Source organism: Leptosomus discolor, chromosome Z, assembly GCF_034619465.1.
Source record: "Leptosomus discolor isolate bLepDis1 chromosome Z, bLepDis1.hap2, whole genome shotgun sequence".
In the NCBI taxonomy this organism is placed as follows: Eukaryota; Metazoa; Chordata; class Aves; order Leptosomiformes; family Leptosomidae; genus Leptosomus; species Leptosomus discolor.
This window is the reverse complement of record NC_141419.1, coordinates 51260530-51283382: the sequence shown is the minus strand read 5'-3', so window position 1 is coordinate 51283382 and position 22853 is coordinate 51260530. Positions and strand designations below refer to the sequence as shown.

The 22853-nt window shown below is 47.2% G+C and overlaps 1 protein-coding gene across 1 annotated transcript; it reads left to right on the top strand.

Moving 5' to 3' along the window:
* The first annotated feature begins 2861 nt into the window (after positions 1–2861).
* On the top strand, positions 2862–22376 carry SLC49A3 (solute carrier family 49 member 3). Its single transcript, XM_086479781.1, has 10 exons — positions 2862–2990; positions 8672–8830; positions 9758–9974; positions 14213–14289; positions 14407–14544; positions 15111–15227; positions 17373–17525; positions 19433–19590; positions 20651–20763; positions 22222–22376. The coding sequence occupies exons 1-10, from the start codon at positions 2862–2864 to the stop codon at positions 22374–22376; spliced, it is 1416 nt and encodes a 471-aa protein (XP_086335907.1).
* The last annotated feature ends 477 nt before the right edge of the window (positions 22377–22853 follow it).

The following is a 22853-nucleotide window of genomic DNA, read 5'->3' as shown; positions in this document are numbered from 1 at the left end:
GAGTGGGCCCAGATGAACCTGAGGAACTGAATGCCGCCTTTGCCTTAATCTTCATCAGCAAGGTCTCCCAGGGCTCAAGGCCTGGGATTCATCGAGGGGAAGGATGACTGTGAGTCAGGGATTGCTCAAGAAAACTTGACTCATACAAGGCCATGGAACCAGAATGGCTGTGTCCAAGGCTGCCAAGAGAGCTGGCTGATGCCATAGCAAGCCCTCTTTCAATCATCTTTGAGAGGCCACGGATACCCCTGCTAACTAGAGAGGTGTTGCACCTGTATTCAAAAAAGCACTCAAAGGACAGCGCAGGCAGCTGCAGGTTGTCCAGTCTCACTTCAGTCCCTGGAAAAAAACATGAACCAAGTTCTATCGAATGATATTTCTGTAGGCAGTAGGCAACTGGGAATAATCAGCATGGGTTCACTGAAAATAAATCATACCTGGTGAACCTACCCGATTGCTTTTTTTTTTATATAAAGATTGGGATCTGTGGATGCGGGAAGAGCAGTGGAAATCATTTACCATGAGTTTAGCAACATTTTCAACACTGTCTCCCACAGCGTTGTTGTATTTAAGTGAGGACATTATGATCTGGATGTGTAGCCAACTGGATGGGTATAGTACTGGTTGGATTGGGTCAGAGGGTTGTGATTAATGAGCTGTACTCTATCTGAAGGCTGCAGTGTGGCATCTATCCTAGGACTGGTCCAGCAGTAGAATGGGTTGCCCAGAGAGGTTGTGCAGTCTGCATTGTTGGAGGTTTTCAAGACCAGACTGAGCCTTAACCAAACTGGTCTGGTTTCATTGCTGTCCCTGCTTTGAACAGGAGGTTGGACTAGAGATCTCCTGAGGTGTCTTCCAACCTGATCGTGTAATTCCTACCATGAGTGGTCAATACTGGAAAGCTACCTTGGATGCAGAATCCTCTCTCAGTACTAAGTTGTTTACAACCAAGGTATACAACTTCAACTACCCCATTGCTGAAAACCTTCTTTCACATACCTACTGCCTCAGCATTTCTCTCCCTGACAGAAAACATGGGGGTTTTTTCATTGTTTGTTTGTTGTTTGGGGTTTTTTTGTTTTGTTTTGTTTTGTTTTAATAACAGGGATTGTTCAGTGTACAAGTTATATAGCTGTGTCTGTTCAGTGTGTATCACATACACTCACACATCAGAGGCCACAGGTACCTCAGTACAAGTACTTATGAAACAAGAAACTGCTTAACTGAGAAGAACCTGTGACATCTGGCTTAAGCTGCCAGTTCATGAAAACAGAACCCTAGATTAAAAGAGGATATAGAATGTGCTGGGGAGAAAGGGACTGATGGAGATGTATCAGGCAGAAGCAGAGCACCAGGAAGAAATGAGGAGGTGCGGGGCAGATGGGGCCATTTTCCTTCAACGCTATCCTACCACTGTTCTTGGTGTGCTGCCAGTAACAAGTGGTGCCCCTGTTCATGGGAGACATGGTACAGAGCAGAGGAATTAAGTTGCACTGAGCTGTGCTGAGTGCTCTTAGCTCTCTGCAGCCCCAGAGTAGTCCTTGCAGGGTACGTACAGCAAGGCAATACATCTAGGAGAGGCATGAGGGGAAAAAAACAATTGATTTCCTACCAGGTGTAGGTAACTTAGATTCCTCTGATTCTTCTAGTCCAAACAGCAAAGCAAGTCTCTCCTGCTGTAGTTGTCTTTTTCCGTTTCTGTGGTCTTGCTTGCCACATACTTTCTGATGTCTGCACCCACAGTAACAGAGCTCTCATAGACAGCATCTCCTTCACTGTCCAGCTACAACTCACCCCTGGACCCTGTTTCAGGTAGAAAAGAGCACACCATGTTATCTTGCAGAAAGAGCCCCTTTCTTTAGCTCAAACAGGGCAGCCTTCATTCTGGTCTGTCCTACAAATATGTGCAATTTGAGCTTTTCCTGTACTTTACTAACAAAATGGACATCAAAGAGCAGAAGCAGTAAAGGTATTTCACATGGGATCTTGGTTTCTGCCAGCATTACTTAGACTTCTTTGATGATTACACAGATTTTTGAGCTGAAAAAGAAATGGACACAGTTGATAGATCATGTGGACAGAGCCTCAGAGATGATCATTTTCACACAGGGCTAGCCTGCCAACAGGAGAGACCAGGGAGAGGGGGCAATGATGGTCTCCTGGTGAGCACTGACCACTGTGTCTTTATGCTGTCCCATGCACCTAGGCCTCTTCCTAGTGTGTTGATGTGTAAGTTTCTCCCCACATGTCAGCACTGATGGGTCAGGAGGGCAGCTGACTCATGTGCATAACCCAGATCACAACATGTCTCTTCAGGGCAGGGCAGAAGTTGCTGTGCATCAGCATACGAACAGCAAGCTCTTTCGTCAGCAGCTCATAAGCCAGGCAAACCTGGTCAGGCATTTGTAGACATGGAACAGGTCAATCATTAATATTACCTTAATAGTCCCACTTGGTATTACTAAATGTCAACCCCCGATTCCAGCTAACGCAGACTGGAAGGCACAATCTATCAGTCAGTAAAGCTTACTCACCAGCACAAACAACCCATGCCTCTCTCTACCCTGCAACAACAAGCTTGACTTGGGGTTGAAATTGTTCTCCCTTCTTCCTCTTTCTCTCCTCTGTCCCGCTGCCTGACTCCCTACTCTGCCACCTTAGCACTCCCTTTTCGGAGCCCCGGGCTTTTCCCCTTTGCTAAAAGCGACAGGGCAAATCCGGCTCCCCGGGCCCGGCAGCCAGCTCCGGGCCAGGCCCGGCTGACTTGGCCGGGCCCGCCCCAGGGAGGCCGGCGAGCACGGTGGGGCAGGGCGGGGCGGGGCGGGGCGGGGCGGGCCCGTGCCGTGCCGTGCCGTGCCGTGATGGAGGGTGCCGAGGCAGAGAGGCTGCTGGGGGAGCGGAGCCAGGGGCAGCTGGCACAGTTCAAGACCTACCGGCGGCGGTGGTTCCTGCTCGGCGCTGTGTGCCTGCTGAATTGCTCCAACGCCACGGTGAGTGCGGCGCTGTAGCGGCACCGGCCTGGCCGAGACCCGCCGGCTGCCCGGCTTCCCCCGCCGCGGGGAGCTCCCGCAGCACGGAGCGGGGCGCGGGCCGAGGCCTTGCAGGGCAGCGGAGACGTTCCTCCGGAGGGGCGAGGGCGGCCTCGCGCAGTGGAGGGAGAGGGGCGGCCGCCGGCTGCCCCGGGGTGCCCGAGCAGCCGTGAGCGCAGGAGAAGGCGCAGAGCAGGCAGGGCAAGTAGCCCTATCTGCTTCTTACCTGTGCCGGGGCTCTGGAGAGCAACTCTGGCTGCTGCTGCCGAGGGAGGATGAGGTGACAGGGCTCGCCGGAGCCAAACCCACCCTCTATCTCTTCCTAGAAGCAGCCGGGCAATCTTTAGGGCTCTGCCCCAGTGCCCTGTCTCGTATCCACCCACTCATCCTTGGGGCACCGGGACTCAGCTGTACTCGCATGGCGCAGAGAAGCCTCAGCCTGGCCATGTCTTAAGGACTGAATAAGCGCCTTTTCCTTTTGAACTTTGTTTCTCTGGTTATGACTTCGGGCTGCACACCTGCCTTTCTGACCGGTGGGATGCAGGGCGTGGAGGGGTGGTGATGAAGGAGGGGCAGGATGGGACGAGAGGGTCTGTGTGAACTGGAAGAGCGCAGCAGGAAGTACCGCAGCGTCAAGCCAGACTGGGACACAGCAAAATGTATTCTGGAGCACTACTGAAATTGTTGCCGAGTCCACTTGGTAGGCCATGGGGAGGAATAGAAAATATTCAGCATCTGCAAGGGTCCCATGTTTCAAACCTAAGCACAGGAGAACAGTGTTGAAACCTCTTGGGCAGCAGAGCAGGAGTTAGCTCTGCCTTATTGCTAGCCTGTGACAGAAAATTTATCTGGTCAGAAAAAGGAGCAATTAGGTTTCCTTTTAGGGTCTGCTGCACATACAGAACAGTATAGCGATTCTGCACTAAACAAAAACTGGTATGTGACCTTCTTATTTCCTGCAGGTACTCTATTCCAAAGGGGGGGGGGGAAGGATGCCAGATTGCACCCCACCTGTTGAACAGATTAAAACTAAGCAACTAAGTTCAGTAATTATCGCATAACATTTCACCTTACGAGGTCCTAATATGCCTAGTATGAAAGATGGAAGCCCAAATCTTCCTTACAAAGTCATTGAGGACATTGTTGATAATTATCAGACTGATGTAGAATTATTCATGTGCTAGAATTATTGACGCTGCAAATGTGGGCTGTCTGGCAGCCAAGATCAGCCTCTACAACCTGCAAGCATTTAAATGTTGAGAACAAAGAGCAGGTATTCTGTGATGCAAGAGTGCTGGAGTAGAGAAAGAGAAACATAGTGAGAATTTGTCTGTATATGGGAAACAAAAAATCAATATGCCTTCTCAATAGAAAATCAGTGTATCCTTTAAGAGTGTAAAAAAGTGTCCTCCTGCAGAAAAGCAACGTGAAGCCCCACTGCTTGAAGTTAAATTGGTGCAGCATAAGAACGTTATGTAGCAAGAAAAAAAACATGCTGCAAGAAGTGTACAGTGACAGCATGGGTGAAGGAAGGTGGACAAAACATTTCCAGGATGTCTTGTCTGACTTTGGCTTTGCTGAAACCTTAACAGTGAAACTGGAAGGTTGCTTTAAAAGATCCTTTCAATGTAGGTAGAAGTATAACTGTGTCCTGAGGCATGTTACTGAAAACTTTGTAGCCCTGAGAGATGATACTGTTGTCTGTCAGCTTGGTCTCTTGCCAACTTCCTGTCTGCCCACAGTATTATTTTCCCACAGTATGAACAGCCAGAACTTCACCACTTCAAAACTGGGTGCTTAATAAATATCCTAGGGTGGAAGTACTGTTTCTAACCCATTGCAAAGGTCTGGAATGGCAAGTATGCTGACATACAAAGTTGTAACCAAACATTTCCTGATGCTAAAGCTTCTCCTAAATGTTCCTGATAAAAATCACATTAAAATCGAGGGAGTGGTTGAAAGGCCCTGAAATCAAAGTGGTTAGTTGCTGTTTAAAAGTTCCAGATGGAAAGATCAATTTACCAGCTCTATGGTGTGAAAATTACCTTGCAAGTTAAGATGTGTCCTCGATTCCTGTGCAGATTTTGCATGTAGCACTTTGTCCTATGTATTCCTGTATCAGGCTATCGGCAAAATGCATATGGTGAGGACACATGACTGGAATTTTCTGACTTGGGAAGAACAGATCACCTCAAGCTGGACCAGGATTCTGGGATGATGTCTTGTATTCCCCCATTATCCTGGTGATAAATAGCCCCTTACTTGGACCTCTGTTGCTGACCTAAGTTTAAAAGCCTCTGTCTCTCCCAACTGTACAAAGTGGGTACTGTCTTACCAGGGATTGTTTCTGATTCCCTAAATACAGCTGTTCTGGAAATTCCTAGCTGATGATGTTGTGTAAAAAACCCTTGCATTTTCTTAAGAAGGCTGTAAGTAAGTATAATTCGTTTGTCACCTGAAGTCCTCATCAGAGAGGCTGTTCTGACCATAGCTAAGCTTAGATGATTGATCCCCAGCTGTCTCTTGCAGCACTCCTCGTAAGGGGTGACATAACTATGCCTGCGGTTGCTTTCTGGATTTGTTTTGTCAAACTGATGCTGTGGTTTTGAGTGTGTGGGTTTTTTTAATCTGAAGACTTAATGTTTAAGAGTAGTTATGGTGTACTAACAGCTGCCATAGCAGTAAACTGCAGAGGCAAATACCTCCTTCCTCATTGCCTCCTTCTTGGGAAGCTGAACAGGTGGAACTTCGTGTTTCACAGGAGAAACATTTTCTTGCCTTAGCACTAGGAACAGAGAAATGTATAGAAGAATCAAACTGAGAGTGTTTCCTGCCCTGTTCTGTGCTTGTCAGCATGTGCAAGCTGGGGAGGAGGAGGGGAGCAGAGGGTTGGAACTGGTTCACACTTGGCTGGGTGGTTCCTGACTCACCAGCCTGGAGTACTTCCACTACCACTTAGTGTACTTGGGAAAGGAAGGAGTGCTGCCCAAGTGGAGACTGGCATGTTCCAGGGCAGGGTGCGCACGCTCCTCACCCACACCTGTCTCCTCCAGCAGTGCCCCTGTAGACATACATGCACGCACGGCTGCTGCTGCCTGGCTATTGTGTTCTGCTAGCCCTCCTGCAAGCTGTAGAGCCTAAAACTAACATCTAGGGAGGGATCTGACCTTTCTGACTGACGCCTCTGTCCTTACTTCCTATGCTGCTGTGTCTGCATGGATGCCTTCAGTTGAGGCCAGGGGCTGTTTCCTTCCAGACTGTGTGGCTCTTGAAGATGAGCAGTCTGGTGTAAGGGATTCATAGCTTGGTCCCAGGGGACAATGAGGTAGCCTACATGTCTCAGAAAGATATCCTACATCACCTTCAAAGCAGTGTCCGGGTGCATGGGAGACAGCATGCTGGGACTGGGAGAGCTGCTGCAGGCAGTGCTTGCCTGGGGATCAGTGAGCTATGCCTGTGCCCGTTACAAAGCAGAAGGTCCCATTCATGTAAGTCACCCCCCTTGGCTCCTCCATTTTAAGCTGTACATAAAAGGCATTACAGGGCGTTGCTACACTATGCACAGCTATACAGTATGCCAGATGGTGAAGAGCACTCCACATGGCAAGCTTTGCTATCTGATACCAGCATCGACATGGCAAAATGGCCTAATTTCCACCTTGCCTGATTGCATGTGCTTGCCATTCTGTGAATGATTTTGCTTTTCACTCTCAGAATCTTGATTTACTACTGAGGAGGGCAAGACATTGGTCAACAGCTTGCCTTTCATGAAAAACAGCATTTTTAGTACTGCTTCTTGCAGGGCTGCGCCTGGTTGTACATGTGATGCATCAACATATCATTACTGCTCTTTGAGCTCTGAAAAGCTTGGGGCTGTGTTTGTTTATTCTGCCTTCTGCAGCTCACACCTATTGCTTACCAAAGTGTAGAGTTTGTACAGAGTTCTGCCTTCAGCCATCACCTCGCTACTGTGGCAGAGAGTTAGTGGCTCACAGCCCACCAGTAACTTCTTGCAGAAGTGGGAGGGAGAGTGAAAGTTGGAATCTCTTGTGGAATGGGTGGAGGGAAGCTGGGTCCTGTAGGTGAAATAGGTCCTGGGGAGTCTGTGTGGGAGTGAAAAGAGTAAAGGCAGCAGGGCAGAGGAACCGAACCTGGAGAAGATTGAGGTAGAAGGGGAATGAGAGTAGGATGAAAACTAGAGTTTTGGGCTGATTCTGGGAGGAAGAGAGCTGGATTCATGTCTGAGAATCAGCTAAGGCTTTAAAAAATGATCAGAAACAGCAACAAAGAAGCTTAGAAATGGGGGCAGGATGAGGACAGCTGTAACCTGTTCTTGATTACAGGAGTGCCCAAGCAGGCCTGCAACTAATGGGGAAGAGAGCAGGCAGTTTCTGGGAGGTGCAGGAGAAGAAAGACAAAGTGTCAGCTAGAAGAAATTTAAAGCAAAAGTAGAGAGAGCTGAGAACACTAGAAATAACAAGTAGAAGAGTTTAGGGACACACCTTCCTCTAAGGTTACCCAAGCACTTTTACAGTCACATATTAATGCTGCAGCTGATGCTGTGTGCAGGATGCAGGTTGTGAAGAGAAAGTTTGTCATGGCAGAAAGGGGTAACTGGAAAGAGGTAGTGGCTGGAGTTCTTTTTTTAGGAAGCTATAGCTGAAGTTTTTGTTACATTTCTTCAAACTTTATTATCTTCAGTATTCAGCTGCTGCAAGATCATCTTCTAACAGTGGAATAGCTTATGTCCACATTGAAACCTGTTCTCAGGTTAGGCTGGTCTTTTTGAAAAGCACCAGATGGCATCTTCACAAAGAATCCAGAGAAACATCCTGAAATTTGGGGTAGTATCCTCATTTCTTTCTTGTGGGTGTGACCTTAGGACCTGATTTGAGGATCAAAGCAAGCCTTGTCATTTTTAGAAGAACTCAGAATCAGACAGCAACCTTATGAAACCTAAAACAAGGTTTAAGGAAGTATTTTCAGACATGGCACTGGAAGGAAAAGATGGATAGTCATTAAAGTATCTCTTGTGTTCCCCTGCTATGTGTTCTGATATATTGAAATATGCTAATTTCTAGGCCCTTTCCTAACCACTGATTGTCTGTAAGTCAGCATGGAATAATGTCTCTCTTGGCTGACATGTAGCAAAGTTGTTCTTACAAGGCCACATATAGGTGTTACCAATGCAACTGTACATACCAGGCTCAGTTTGGGAGGCTCTTAGTTGTAGAGAGGAGATGACAGCCACTGTTTTGTCTATGCTAACGTAGAAGGATTGCTTGTGGTTTCCATCAGGTAAGTAAGTGCATCAGGCGCCAACATGTTCAACCTGAAAAGGTACTGGCCTCTGCTTCTGCCAGCTCCCAGCAGCAGGACTAGGGTATTAGGGATGAGGTAGTGAAATGGATGGGGCGCTCTGGGCCAAGGTAATGATGTTATAGTGGTTAAATAATTCTAGCATGAGTAACTGTAGACACTGAGGATTTGAATTTTTTATTATCAGCCTTAACATCCTAATTTCAGACCTAACTATCCTAAGACAGTGAGCCCCTTCACAGCTGAGACAGCTTGAGGGGATGCTGAATTTCTGCTCTGGTGGAGGTGTTCGTGCTAACCAATCTTTGCTCCCTACTCTGCAGCTGTGGCTGACGTTTGCCCCTGTGGCTGATGAGACAGCTGCCTACTTCCATATTTCCCTGGAGATGGTCAACTGGCTCTCAATAGTGTACCTCCTCATCTCAATCCCTTTTGGACTGGTGGCAACATGGGTTCTCGACATCGTGGGTCTCAGATGTGCTGTGAGTTGAACTGTTCTGTTTCCCTGAGGGCATTTCACTGGTAGAGATACCAGTAGCCACACAAAACACTGACATGCATGGTGTGGATGGGAGTCTTGCCAAATGCTGCAGAGGATGAGCATGTTGAAAGCTCTGTTCTAGTGCAGTAATGGCTGCCACATGACCTTTGAGGTGGGTAGCAGTGGAAAAAGTCAGAATAACGTTTCAACCCTACTTTACTTTTCCTGCTTCAGTTTTTGTTTTCTTAGCCAATTGACAGGGACAGATGCTGTGAGCCGATTCTGTGAAGACCTTGCTGTAATTGGGTAAGGTTTGCTATGGAAAAGTGTTAGCACAGCTATTTTGTTTGCAGGGCCAGTTTAAGAAGCAGCGGGGCAGGGTGCAAGCAAGGGACTCCTGTCATCTCAGAGCTTGGTCTATGCTAAGCCAGCTTGGGATCTCTACACATTCTTCCTAGAAGCAAGACTGTTGTGGCTCATGGCAATGAAACACTAGCATGCTATTGGCATAGAAGAGCATTTGCAGGATCCATATGCTGGATGACTTATTGCCATGGTCTCTGGATTCTCACAGCAAAATACGGGTGACCATGCAAACCTGCAAACAGAGTGTATTGGTGAACTTCGGATTTCTCATCAATTCCATTACAGCGTCTGCTGTCTTGCAGAAGCTACATCGTAGTGTAGCTCTTACATGGGGCCAGGACAGACACCTTGCTCTCTAAGACAACAGGTAACTCACTGGTGGATCAGGAGCATCTTGCAGTGGCCTGAAGGGGTGGGTGTGGTCTGCAGGCATCTTTCCATGCAGTGATTACTTAACACTCAGTGCCTCCTGTAGTGCATCTGAGACCCTGCTACTTTGTTGCATTAAGTTCTGTGGTTCAGGCTTCAGCACACAACCGCTGGCTGTTTCTGCTTGCTGCAGGTGATCCTGAGCGCATGGCTAAACATGATGGGTAGTGTCATCCGGATGTTCAGCGTCCTGAAGTTCCTGAGTTTGGGTTCCTGTTACTGGTACCTGTTTATTGGGCAATGCTTCTGTGCACTGGCACAGCCCCTTATCATCTTTTCACCAACAAAACTGGCAGCACTATGGTTCCCAGACCACCAGAGAGCGACAGCAAATATGATTGCATCGATGTGTAAGTGGTAGCTGCAAAGTAATATTGCCACCTCCCAGCACTTGCTAGTATTTTTTTTGCCTTTCAGAGGCAGTAGGCAGAGGAAAACTTCTGGGCTACAGCCATTTGCCCCTGCAAATATAGCTCCACCCAAAAGTCTCATAGCCACATGCAATAAACCAGTGCCTTCAAGGCCCCATAAGACAGGCAGGCATTTCCATGCTGGGGAGCAACAAGTAGGCCTTAGCCACAGCCAGGTGCAAAGTTCAAAGTAAGCTACCCAGGCTCCCAACCTTCATCCTCTCTGCCATGACGAGATGATCATCTTTGCTTAAATATCATAGAGGTTGGGGAGAGCCCTCAGTGTTCCTAAATCTAAAGTCTGTAGTGGCCTTAATTCTGCAGTTTGTTAGGAAGGTGTTCAAATTGCATGTGATGCCAGTGGACACAGTTGCCAAATTCTGTAACTGGATAGACGTGAGGCTGCTGCAGCAATTTCATCCAGTAGCAAGGCTGTGCATGTGTTCCCAATTGGTATGTATGCACGCACAGATAAAATATACATAACTAGCCACACAAACATATTGAGGATGTAGATGCAGATGGTTGCACCAGAAACCACATCTGCCTGGCAAAGTGCCTGGAAGCTGGGAAACTTAAGGGGGGGCACCAGATATGCTGGCTCTAACCTCATTCCTCTCTTGGCTCCTTTAGGCCCCGCTAGAGTTAGGATACTGCACTTGACAGAACTGTTTCCTCCCTCCATGTCACATTTCCTCAGCAGCCAGACAAAATCTCTTCTTCCTTTCTCTGAGGACTTGAGAGGTGCCCCAGAAAATGGGCTGGCTCACTGGCTCCAGCTGGGAAATCTCACAGTACCTACATGAGTGTAGGAGCCCCACTTGCCCTTCCCTCAAAACAGCCAACAGCTGCCTTCCCTCCCCACTGCCTTGGAAATGTGGGGAAGGGATAGGCATGGGGAAAGGGCAGTATAAAATCACCCCTATACAGCTTTCCTAATGCTACTGCAAACCCAAAGCATGGGCACTGCTGGTGAGCAAGAATGGATTTATGGTGTCAGAACAGATAAATTCTTTTTGCACTGCCTTCCCTAGAATAGGGTGGACCTGATGGCTTACCTTCCTTGCTGGAGAAGCAGCTCTGTTGTTCAGTGTGGTGCAATACAAGTACTACCAGGGACCACTGGGCACTTCATCCTTCACCACCCAGAAGGACTCCAACCTGCAGACAACTTGCTCTTTTTAAGTGAGAGAGCAGCCAGAGAAGCCAAAGAGTGGATTTTTTTTCACACAGTGTTACCAGTCCTTACAGGATCAAATTAATCTAACTATGGGAAAGAACAAAACTGAAGAGCAAGGAACAGTGGAAACCCAAGACCTGAAGCTGTTCAATCTGTGGCATGTTGAGACATCAGTGTGAGACCTGAACCTTCTGTGATTATTGTCTCCTGCATCACCTGTATATTGCTGCGTAGAAGGCTTCTATTAATAATGTCTGCTTACGCCCATTACTGTCAGGATTTAATTTCAAGAAAATTTAAATATTGCCTAGAAGAAGCATCTGCCACAGCCTCAGTCATTTACTTCAGTGGTTAATTACCTCACTGGCAAAGGTCTACAATTTACTTCTCATCTGAATACTTCTTATCCTGCACCTATTCAGTCTTGTTGCACCTGTTTATCAGGTAGTTATGGACAGAGTCACCTCTTCTCTTCTTTGTCTAGAAAGAGCGAATGGCTCCAACCCAGTCACTTTCCCTTTGCCTCTTCCCATGTCTCTCCATGTCTGCCTGTTGCTCACATGAGTTTTTTCTCTCAGCTTGCTCCAGTTTATCAATATCCATTTCCAGTGTTAATGCCAGAGCAGCACTCAGCATGGCAGTACTGTCAGTATCAGTGCTGCACACAGAAATTGGCCATACAGCCTGTCACTATCTTCACAGCTCCTGTTAGTGCTTCTGGGTAGGCTTCCCTGCGCTTGTGTGCAGACAAAAATAGACTCTGCACCCAGGATCCTGCTGAGCAGCTGAAATCACTATGACTCAGCTGTGCTCTTGAGCATTTATTGTATCTCACTCCTCCCCATCACTTGTAGAGACTTACTTACAAATAAGCAGTGGAGGGCCAAGAACTGATCCCCTGTGAAGATTATGAGAAATTCTCCAATGTCAGGAGAAGAAAGACTTGTCTGAGTCCACTGAAGTGGGATCTTCTCATCCATGAGATTCTTCATTTACTGTGGTCTGTCAGCACGTAATTTTCTGCATCCTGCAGAGTTCTAATGTGTCAGCATCACTGCCCATGAAACACCCAGCCCCATTGCAGAGTACTGAGAGCTAATACACCAAGACCCCTGGACCATAATGTACAGTTGATTAGCTCCTTTCCATTCTTAGTCTAGGTTCATATTTCTCTTCCCAGGAAGAGAAGTTGGCTGAAACCCTGCAATTACTTATATAGTCTCACTTAGTCTTTTCAAATTTGGCCCAATGCTCACGTTTCTACCCCTCACCACACCTTCTGGAACTGCTTCAGCATGCTGATAGTTCATGGAAACACCTGACAGTTGTTTTCAGGCAATGCCCTACAATGCCCAAATGCATTTCACCCTGGAGAACCTTTAATCCATGTCTTTGGAAACTGTTGTGTCCATGTCCAGGTAACATTTCATCAGGATCATAAACTAGTACTTTCCCAAGTACAGAGCAGAATGCTATGGTTGTTGCATGCTGTAGCACTATTAATGGTGCCTCAGCAGAATCATAGAACAGATAAGGCTGGAAGGCATCTCTTGGGATCATCTTGTCCAACTCCCTGCTCGGGCAGAGTTGGCTACAGCAGGTTGCCCAGGGTTGTGCCTAGTTGGGTTTTGACTGTCTCCAAGGATGTCTCCATCCATGTTGGAGACATGTCTCCATGTTGCAACTTAGCCGAGCAACTTGTTTCAGTGTTCAACCACTGTCACAGCAAAAAAAATGTTTATATTCGGAGTTTCCTGTGTTACAATTTGTGCCCATTGCCTCTTATCCTATCACTGGACACCACTGAGAAAAATCTCGTTCCTTCTTCTTTACAATCTCTGATGAAGCTTCTTTTCTCCAGGCTGGTCAGTCCAAGCTTTCCCAGTCTCTTTACATGTGAGAGATGCTCTGGTCCTGTAATCATGTCTGGCCCTTGACTGGACTTGCTTCATTAAGTGGGTATCTTTTTTGCATTGAGGAGCCCAGCACTGGACTCAGCACTCCAGGTGTTCTCACCAGGGCTGTATAGAGGGGAAGGATCACTGCCTTCCACCTACTGGCAATGCTGCAGCCCAGAGTGCTGTTGAATACCTTTCTGCAAGGGTACATTGCTGACTCATGGTCAACCTGCAGTCCACTAGGACCCCATGTCCTTCTCGGCAAAACTGCTTTTCAGCAGCTTCTCCAGACTGATCAGTTCCCACTTTCTCAGTCTCTCCTCACATGACAGAAGCTCCAGTCCCTTAATCATCTTTTTTGTCACTTTGCTGGACCAGTAAGTCTATGTCTCCCTCATAGTAGGGAGCCCAGAACTGGACACAATACTCCACATGTGGCTTCACTAAAGCTGAGTAGAGGGGAAGGATCACCTCCTACTGACAATACTCTGCTAATGCAGTCCAGGATGCTGGTGGCTATTGTTGTCATGAGGTTGTGTTACTGGCTCATAGTCAAGTTGGTGTTCACCAGAACTCCTATGCCTCACACCACGTCCTTCTCTGCAGAGCTGCTTTCCAGTTGGTCAGCCCCAGTGTGTACTGAAGAGATCCTTCCTCCCTACATGGTCTCCCTTTTAACCTGTTCTCTGGCTGAACTGATAGGACTGAGCCAAAGGAAAGGGAAAGCATCTCTGTTTGTTACTGCTGCTGTGTAACATCAGGACAGATGACATGGATTCATCCATCTTAATTTTGTCCTTTCAGCTCAGCTTTTACTGAGGCAGCTTTGAGAGTGTGAGGAGACTGTAATTCATAGATGCAAATCAGTTTACAGGAGTTAGGGGTTGTAGGGAAATGGGTTTATAGAATTCATGGGGATGAGAGAACAGATGTGACCACACAGTCAATCCTCCTACTGGTTTCTCCCTGTATATGCCTTGTTCTGTCTTTTCTCATTGCTCTGCTGCACACTGCATCTCTGGTGCTCACACGCAGTAGGGGTGCATACACGATTCTGACTACTTATGTGAAAAAAGTGTCTCTCTTTTATTTCCTTGCAGCCAACCCCTTGGGTATTCTTATAGCAAATGTGCTGTCACCTGCACTAGTTCCTGAAGGAAAGCACATCCCATTGATGGTAAATGAGAACTGCTTTAATCAACCAGCTGGGCTATTTGAGGTCCAGCTGGTATGTTTATTTGTAGGCAGTGGGACTGGAAAGACTGGTAACATGTCTTTACTTTGTGTTGTGTAGCTGGGTGTTTATGCTGTCCCAGCGATAGCAGCCTGTGCTCTAGCAACTGTGGGGATTCACGAGAAGGTTCCTCCAACACCTCCTTCGGCCAGTGCCACTAACTCCACCTCCCAGCCATTCCTCACAGGGCTCAAAATGGTAAGTGCTGTAATGCAGAAAGAAACCAATACTGGAGTGAGGGATGCAACCCTGCTATACAAGGGTATGCTGAGGAATATGCTGACAAAGCAGACTCTGAACTCCACTCCACCAAACCTGCCATGGAAAGCCCCCTGAAGGAGACCACGATCCCTTCCTTCCTCAGAGAGTGAAAGCTGCTCACAGCAAAGCTGCAAGAGATGCTGACTGTTCAGCTGTGGGTTGGCAGCCATTTAGCTAGCTCAGACAGTCACACCTGGGCTCATCCAAGAGGACCACACAATCTGAGGCTTCTGAGCAGATGGGGTAACAGGTAGGACAGAACATGGCAAAGTGAAGGAAGAATTTAGGCACTGAAGAGATCCTTCCTCCCTACATGGACTCCTTTTAACTTGTCCTCTGGCTAAACTGACAGGACTGAGCCAAACTCCTCTAATGATCACAGGGTTGCCCTGTCCACATTTCCAGCTGAGGGGTCAGAAAGACTGACCCTCAAGTCTACTGTCACAGCCAGGCCATTTTTCCCCCTCCACTTGTTTAAATGACATGTTAACTTCTTTCTCTAGCTCCTGAGAAACAAGCCATACATCATCCTGGCAGTGTGCTTTGGAGGAGGAATTGGGATGTTCACCTGCTTTTCAGCTCTGCTGGAACAGATCCTTTGTGAAAAGGGGTATTCAAATGTGAGTCTTCCTCCTTTTCTCCCCATTGTCTACATCATGTGTGATACAATCAAAATTATTTTCCCTGATAAGGGACTCAGAACAAAATGAAGACAGTTGAATATACTGCACTGTCTCATGTCTATTTGCTCACATTGTCTAATATAGACTAAGCAGTACACTAATCCAGAGCACAGTCAGTCTCTCAGGATAATGGATGATCTTCATTTTCATTACTGCCCGTGTCCAGGCTCCCATTTGCAAATGAAAAACCTTTACTCCTCAAACACTTTTTAGAAAAAGTTATTGTGTTTTTTCTAAGCCACTCCAGAGCACTGATGTCTATGCAGCCTTCTGACAACTTCTCCAAAGCAGGATGGGCCCCAAGCAGGCCCCAGAGTGAAGCTGAAGGCAGGCTGATGCAAATGCCTTTTCATAGAATCATAGAATAATTCAGGTTGGAAGGGACCTTGAAACGTCAGCTAGTCCAAACCCCTGCAGTCAAGCAGGGACATCTTTAGCTAGGTGAGGTTGATCAGAGCCCCATCCACCCTGACTGTGAATGTTTCCAGGGATGGGGCTTCTACCACCTCTCTGGGCAGCCTGTTCCAGTATTTCACCACCGTCATTGTAAAAAATTTTCTCCTTATATCTAGTCTAAATCTGCCCTTTTTTAGCTTAAAACCATTATTCCTTGTCCTATCACAACAGGCCCTGCTAAAAAGTTTGTGTCCATCTTTCTTATAGTCCCCTTTAAGTACTGAAAGGCAGCAATGGAAGACCTTATGGTCTCCCTGGAACCTTGTTTTCTCCAACCTGAAAAACCCCAACACCCCAACATAGTCTTTCTCCATAGAAGAAGTATTCCAGCCCCCTGATAATTTTTGTGGTCCTCCTCTGGACCTGCTCCAACAGGTTCACGTCTTTCTTGTAGTAGTAGACAGGGGCAATCACCTCCCTTGACCTGCTGTCCACACTTCTTTTTATGCAGCCCAGGATACAATTGGTCTTCTGGGCTGTGAGCGCACATTGCTGGCTTATGTCCAGCTTTTTGTCAACCAGTACCCCCAAGTTCTTCCCTGCCAGGCTACTCTCAGTCCCTTCATCCCCCAGCCTGTATTGATTTTCCTCTTTGCACAATCTTACATGAAGCCAGGGCAGTGAAGGAAATCACAGCTGTTTCCCCATTCTTCCCATGACACCGGCTAGGGGCTCCTTTTCCAGTTGAGCACAGTGTTCCTCCTGCTCTCTTACTGCAAATTCCCCAGTTCTTGCATTTTCCCTCAGTCAGGCAGCACTTCAGTCCTGTTTCTTTATCCCCATGGATGTCCTTTTAAAACATCTTTTCAGCTGTTATATGTGCACATCTACGTGTCTGGTCTCTGTCCACTCCCTCTCAACTCGTGGTCTGATACCTGGCTCAATGCTCCGTGGCCAGGTCACATGTGCACACTCCATTGGCTTTTAACTGGAAACTCCAACCCAAATTTTTTAAAGCTTCCCTGCTTTCAGGATTAGGGTCTGCATTTGAATTCTTATGGAGCTGAAGGAGTGGACACGCAAAGATAATCACCTCAGGCAACAGAGCATTTATCCTACCCTAACTACTGCTCACTTCCTCTCTAATTAGACCTCCTTCCTACAGCCAGGTGATGCTGTGTCTAACCTGACACACTTTGAGGCTGCCAGCCTTGTAGAAGGTATTCCGCCAGTGCAGGTCCCTGGTCCTGGGTAAGAAAAGGGCCAGGAGCATGTTTATAAGCAGGAACAGATGCCAAGGCAATTGGACCGGTTACCACCAGTGTGGACAAGGCACCTAATTGCCCCTGGAGGAGCCCAGAACAGTTTCATGCCCAGGCTGGAGCATTTAATGCCAGGGAACTGCCACTGCTCTGCACCAACACTCCCTTGCCAGATGTGCAGAGACTTGTCATCTGTTGACACCTTGAGAGTGCTGTGACCCGGCTGTCCCCACACACTTGTAGCAGCACCTGGGCCTCATTATTTGCTACCCAGAGCCCTGTGGAGGCCTCAGCTATTGCAACACACGGGGAAGCTTTTTCTACCTTGGTAAGTGACCCACTAGCAGCAGGCAGATGATCAGTGACACTAAAACTTCTTCCTAACTGCTGTAGTTGCTCAATTACTTCTTCTTCTGTCCTCCAGGAATTTGCTGGCCTGAATGGTGCACTGTTCACAGTGTGTGGTTTGTTGGGTGCTTTCCTGCTAGGCCTGTATGTTGACCGGACAAGGAAGTTCATAGAGTCCACCAAGATTTGTTTCTGTCTGAGTGCACTTGCCAGCACCATGTTCGCAGTGGTGAGTTCTCCCTTGCGGTGCATCATACCTGTGGACTTAGTTCTGTTGCCATCTGATAAGTCATCAATGCAAACTAAGGTCGTTTGATGTCATAGTATTTATTAAACCACATGCTTAATACAGGATTATGCTGTGGGATTATCTCTCTGGGCTAGGAATATTCTAAAGAAAAACCCTTTACTGAGGATTTTACAGCCACTGTGGAGGATGAAACAGCCTGCTTCAGGTTATAAATAAATTGGCATAATTTTATTTCCTTACATTGGATGACCTTGTTTGTTTACTGTCCCTGAGACCATTCTTTCCAAAAAGAAATGGAATTGTTAAACATGCATCTTACAAAAATGAACAAGAATGCCATAGTTTTCCCAACACCTGCCTTTAACAGTGGTGGCTGCCAGGAGTGTAAGGTTAGTAGACAGGACCTAGTTATCTTCCTAGTTCTGCAGTGGTTCCTCGAGGAGGACAAGACAAGGGAGATGCAAAAAAGGGGGACACTTGTATCCAGCCAGGAGGAAAATGCAGAACCCAGAGACTTTACACCCATGCAGCTGAAGTGTAAGGACTGCACTCAAGCATAGCCAGTCATTGCCAATGGGAGCCATCACCTAGCAGGAACCTGAGCATGAGGCACAGGACTCCTAGCATTCCAGAGGATCCAGACTGGAGCAGGCATCTGCTTTCCCAATGGACTTGTGCGGTGCATTTCTCCTGTGTGTTGAAAAATCCAGACTTTCAATACAGCATGACCACACCTCCCCCTGGGCTAAGATGCCAGTGATGTTAGTTCTACTTTGAAGAGACAGACAAATGCAATGTCTTTCTCAGTGTAGGACAAAGTGCCAAAAGCAGACCTTGCATTTCTGCCTTTAGTACTCACATTTGTTGGGGGGATGCTCTGAATACAAGTCAGCATGCCTGGGCTCAGGTAAATCACAGAGTAGACAAAAGACTTTGTCAGGAGCAACAAGCAAATCTTTCCCTCCCTCCCTTCTATCCACCCACTTCATCCCATACAGATGAACTACTAATTCAAAGTAGTAAAACAAAAAACGCCCATTCAAATCTGCTTGATGCCTTGACACTTTGAACTTGGATTCCTGACACACAGTGTTTTCCTTGACTTTACCATTTTAGCTGGGCCAGGCCTGCCTGGCATGCCAGGACAGACACCTTGTGTTCCTCTGTGGGAATTTATTATATGGTTAAAGAAGGAGGTACTAGCACTGTGGCTGCAGGATTTATGCCCTTGACTTTGCTAGCATTGGCTGGACAAGGCCATGCTCTTTCCTCCAGAGTTAGGGGCAAGGCTGTTCTAGGCACTAAACTAATCTCCAGGGCTTGTGAACTTTTCACGTGGGTTTTTTTTTGCTTTGTGGGGTTGTTTTTTTTGTTTGTTTGGGTTTTTTGTTTTGTTTGTTGTTTTTTTTTTTTTTGTGGTAAAACCGCAATGTTACAAACATGAGTCTGTCATGATAAAGAATAGTTTTCCTTGTCAATCAGCTGCAGCAACCCAGTGAATTGTCATACATAACCCAATGCAAACACTGCTTCTGAAATGTTAGCTTGCATTGGGAGGAAGGCATGTGTTTCCACTTGGTGCTGGAGATATGCTGAGCTCGCTGCTGGTAAGTGGCTGACAAGAAAGTCAAGTAATACGACCACACCAATGCTTTTCAGGTAGTTCTGATGATCCTCTCTCCCCTTACTTGAATTCAACAGATAAATCTCCATTGTGTAGCCATTTGTTGACTCTAGAGGGTTGGAGGTAAAAGAGATTTCAGGAACAGGTAGGGAAGGTACTGGTGAGAACAGTGAGCCCTTGGGACTTCCTGCAGGTTATGGATCAAGAGACTTTCTGTGCAGCAGTGCTGACACTGCAACTGGTGTTGCTTTTCTGCCTGCAGACTTCTCGGTTCAGACATCAGGCCATCACACTGGCCATCACCAGCTCACTCTTTGGTTTCTTTGGTTTTGCCATCTACCCCATTGCCATGGAGCTGGCTGTAGAGTGCTCCTACCCCGTGGGAGAGGGCACATCTACAGGCCTGATTTTTGTTGCAAGGTAAGCACGCACGTTAAATCCTATTGAAAGCCAAGTTTGAGTTCAAACACACACACACACAGAGGTGTGTGTGCAGATAGAGAACAGCATGGACATCAGTGCTAGCCATCCTGCTGAACTTCTCTCTGCGGTCCATGGACATGACCATGTCAAGGAGGGAGCTGAACCATATGACTGAACCATAGAGCTGAAGAGCTAAAGGTTTTAAACCAAGAAGTATGTGGAATTGATGCAAGAAAAGCAAGAAGGAAGATGAAGGTCTCCCTTGCTTGGTGCAAAGTGGGATTTAATGATGCCCAGCATCACCTAACTTTGAAGCAGATGGGGGCTGTGTGCCTGAGAGGGGCACCCATTCCCATGGCAGTACAGGGTCTTGTCAGGTGTCAGTGCTCTGCTGAGGGAGATGGGGCTCACAGGGCAGCTGAACACAACAGTTGGGGCAGTGATATTTCTTCCTGTGACCAACTTACATGCCTAGGGTTGGCATTCAACCACATCAGGAATGATTTACTGGAGCCCTAAGCAGTGACATATGTGGCCTGGTGCCACATGTGTGTGTCAGGTGGAGCAGCAGCAGGAAGAAACATCAATCAAAGAGTGGCATTAGACACTGTCTTTGGAGGCTGTTGTTTCCCACTTGTGGACTTTGTTGCTGCTGCCAACCAGCTATGAATGAGGAAGAGGCTGAAGTCATAGCCTGACTTTTCCCCATCCTCAGCCCTGGAGTCAGAAGTATTTCCAAGTATTTGCCCAGTGACTAAGCCTCAGGTCCTTGATAGCTGTAGTTCAACACCTGCCTGCCTCCAGAGGGAGTATGTAGTGCTCCTGCCATGCTGGCTCCATGTCTGAGGGTGTGCTGAAAGGCCAACCTGGACATGCTGTGAACCAGGGCCAGTTACTCAAATGCCTGGGCTAGAGAAAGCTGGTAGTAGCTTTCTCTACTAGAAGGGCCCTGCTCGAGAAAGGGGCCCCACTTTCTTCCCTCTGGGGAAGCTGGGCTTGTCTGCAGCTCTGATGAATCAGGCAAACACCCTGACTGCATGTTGGCTTCTCCCCACAGCCAGATTGAAGGTGTGATTTTAATGATTCTGCTACAAGCCCTCACTGTTCGTGTTTCTGAGGATCCGTCTTCCACCTGCAACCTTGACCAGGATGGAGTCCTGGACTGGACAAGTAAGTATGTCCTTGGAAAATAATGCTGGACACTTGGTTGCACCCCACATACCCCACACTCTCCTCCAGGTCTCACTGTGAGGAAGCCTGCATGACTGATTCCTTTTGTAGCATACATCTCTTAGCCATTTTTACCAACCTGGTGGTGCACTCCTTGCTGCTGCTGCTAAAAGAGGCCTGCAAGATTGAAACTGGAAGACCTCTAAGGTGCCACGAATGCTGCTGCTGGCTCTGGGTTAAAATTTCTCTTAGGGCCACCCTGCAGAGACCTGGGTTTCACCAACCTAGAAAGCAGCTTTTCCAGGGGTAAGGCACTGTCCACTAGCACAGCCTGTGCTGCTTTGCAGTGTGGGAGCGTGAGACTACAAATACATTGACTGAAAGCTACTTCCCTTGCTTCTGCACACACAGCTGCCTGTTAAGCTTTAATCTGACTTATTGCACATTTCCCTGCCTTTCCTAGTTGGTCAGGAGAAGAGAGAGCAACAAGAGATCAACAGGAGCACAAATGTGTTTTCACTGCAGGCTAAACTCTGCAGCTGGGTTCAATATTCTCATCTGGTTCATATTTATGTAAAACTGACACCAAGTCCAGGGGACACACTGTAATACAAAGGCTGGCAACACCTTTTGAATGCATCCTGCTTGGCTGAGCAGAACTTCCCAGCACAAGCTCCACTAGCTGGCAGGGAACAAAGCTTCACAACAACTGCCCCCAAAAAGCAATTTCACTGCTTCATGTCTGAAAAATTGCAACTCTCCATCTTATCAGATCAGAGCTGGATGTCATGGTTTGGGCACCCATTCCTAGTCATTTTGTGGTCTGATAACATGCAGGGACATCTGTGGAGAAAGGCATTTATTTGAGACACTGTTGGAATGAGAATGTAACTACTTCCAGGCGTTGTTGTATAGCCTTTACTATTTTCTTTTTTTTTTTTTTTTCAGAAAACATTCTTTCAACACAAATTTTTCTTTGATTAAAATTTATCCTTAGTGAACCTTTCCTACACTTTGCTCTCAGACGATATAACAAGAAGCACTACCTGTGTGGACCTGCTCTCTTACAAAGCTCAAGTGTTTTGATTCAGTCTTTCTTGTAACTTCCTTCACCCCCCACCAACACACAAACATGTATACATACGCAGAAACATACACTCCCGCAAACACAGTGTGTGTACCAGTGTAAGACCTCCAACCTGTGGGGTCATGCAGGACAAGAGTCCTGGAAACCTTCCACATTTCACCCAAACCCTCTTCCTATGCCACTGTTACGTGAGACAAGGTTTGGCTGTTGCCAAACTGTCATTGTCCCACTGTGAGCTGCACACTGTCCTCAAGGGTAGGCCTTGGGAGGAGATCACCCAGGCTGTGCAGTTGCTGGGGAGCTTACCTCTAGAGTTCTGCACCCATGGGGGAGTTGTGAATTCACCATCTAAAAGTATACCTTCCTTGCAGCTCCAGTACTGGTGCTGGCTGGCCTCTGCAGTGCTATGGCTTGTTTCTACGTCATCTTCTTCCACACTGACTACAAGCGGCTCCATGCTGAGACAAACAGTGATGATTTGGTCAAGGCAGAAGATACAGCAAGAGCAGATGTTCCTGAAGCATAACCAGGCCAAAAAGGGGGTGCCAAGGGCACAGTAAGGGAAGGACTCAGGTCTGTGGGCAGGGACCATGACTGCAAATGCTTAACTGGCACACTGGGATGTCCAGGTCCTGTTGCACACCAAGCAAGGGCTAGAGCAGAATCACTGGGGCATCTTTGCTGTGCTTCCCTCAAAATTGTATTTATTTGTGAGTCTGGGCTGTAAGAAAGGCTGTGCTGCCAGAAAGGTGAAAGTGGGATTGGACAACTATGCAGGTAACAGGGATTTTTATCTGACTTGATTCAAGCTAAAGAAATGTTGTAGAGGAGAAAAGCATCATATTTCAGCCATTCTTTTTCATTTTCATGTACTTGGATCAGAGGTGAAGCTTTCAGAGGGGTGGAAGCCATGTCTATCACAAACCTAGTTGAAAACTTGTGATTAAGGACTATGGTTCTTGTACAGCGTACCAACTCTTCCACTCTAAAGCTGGAGCTAATT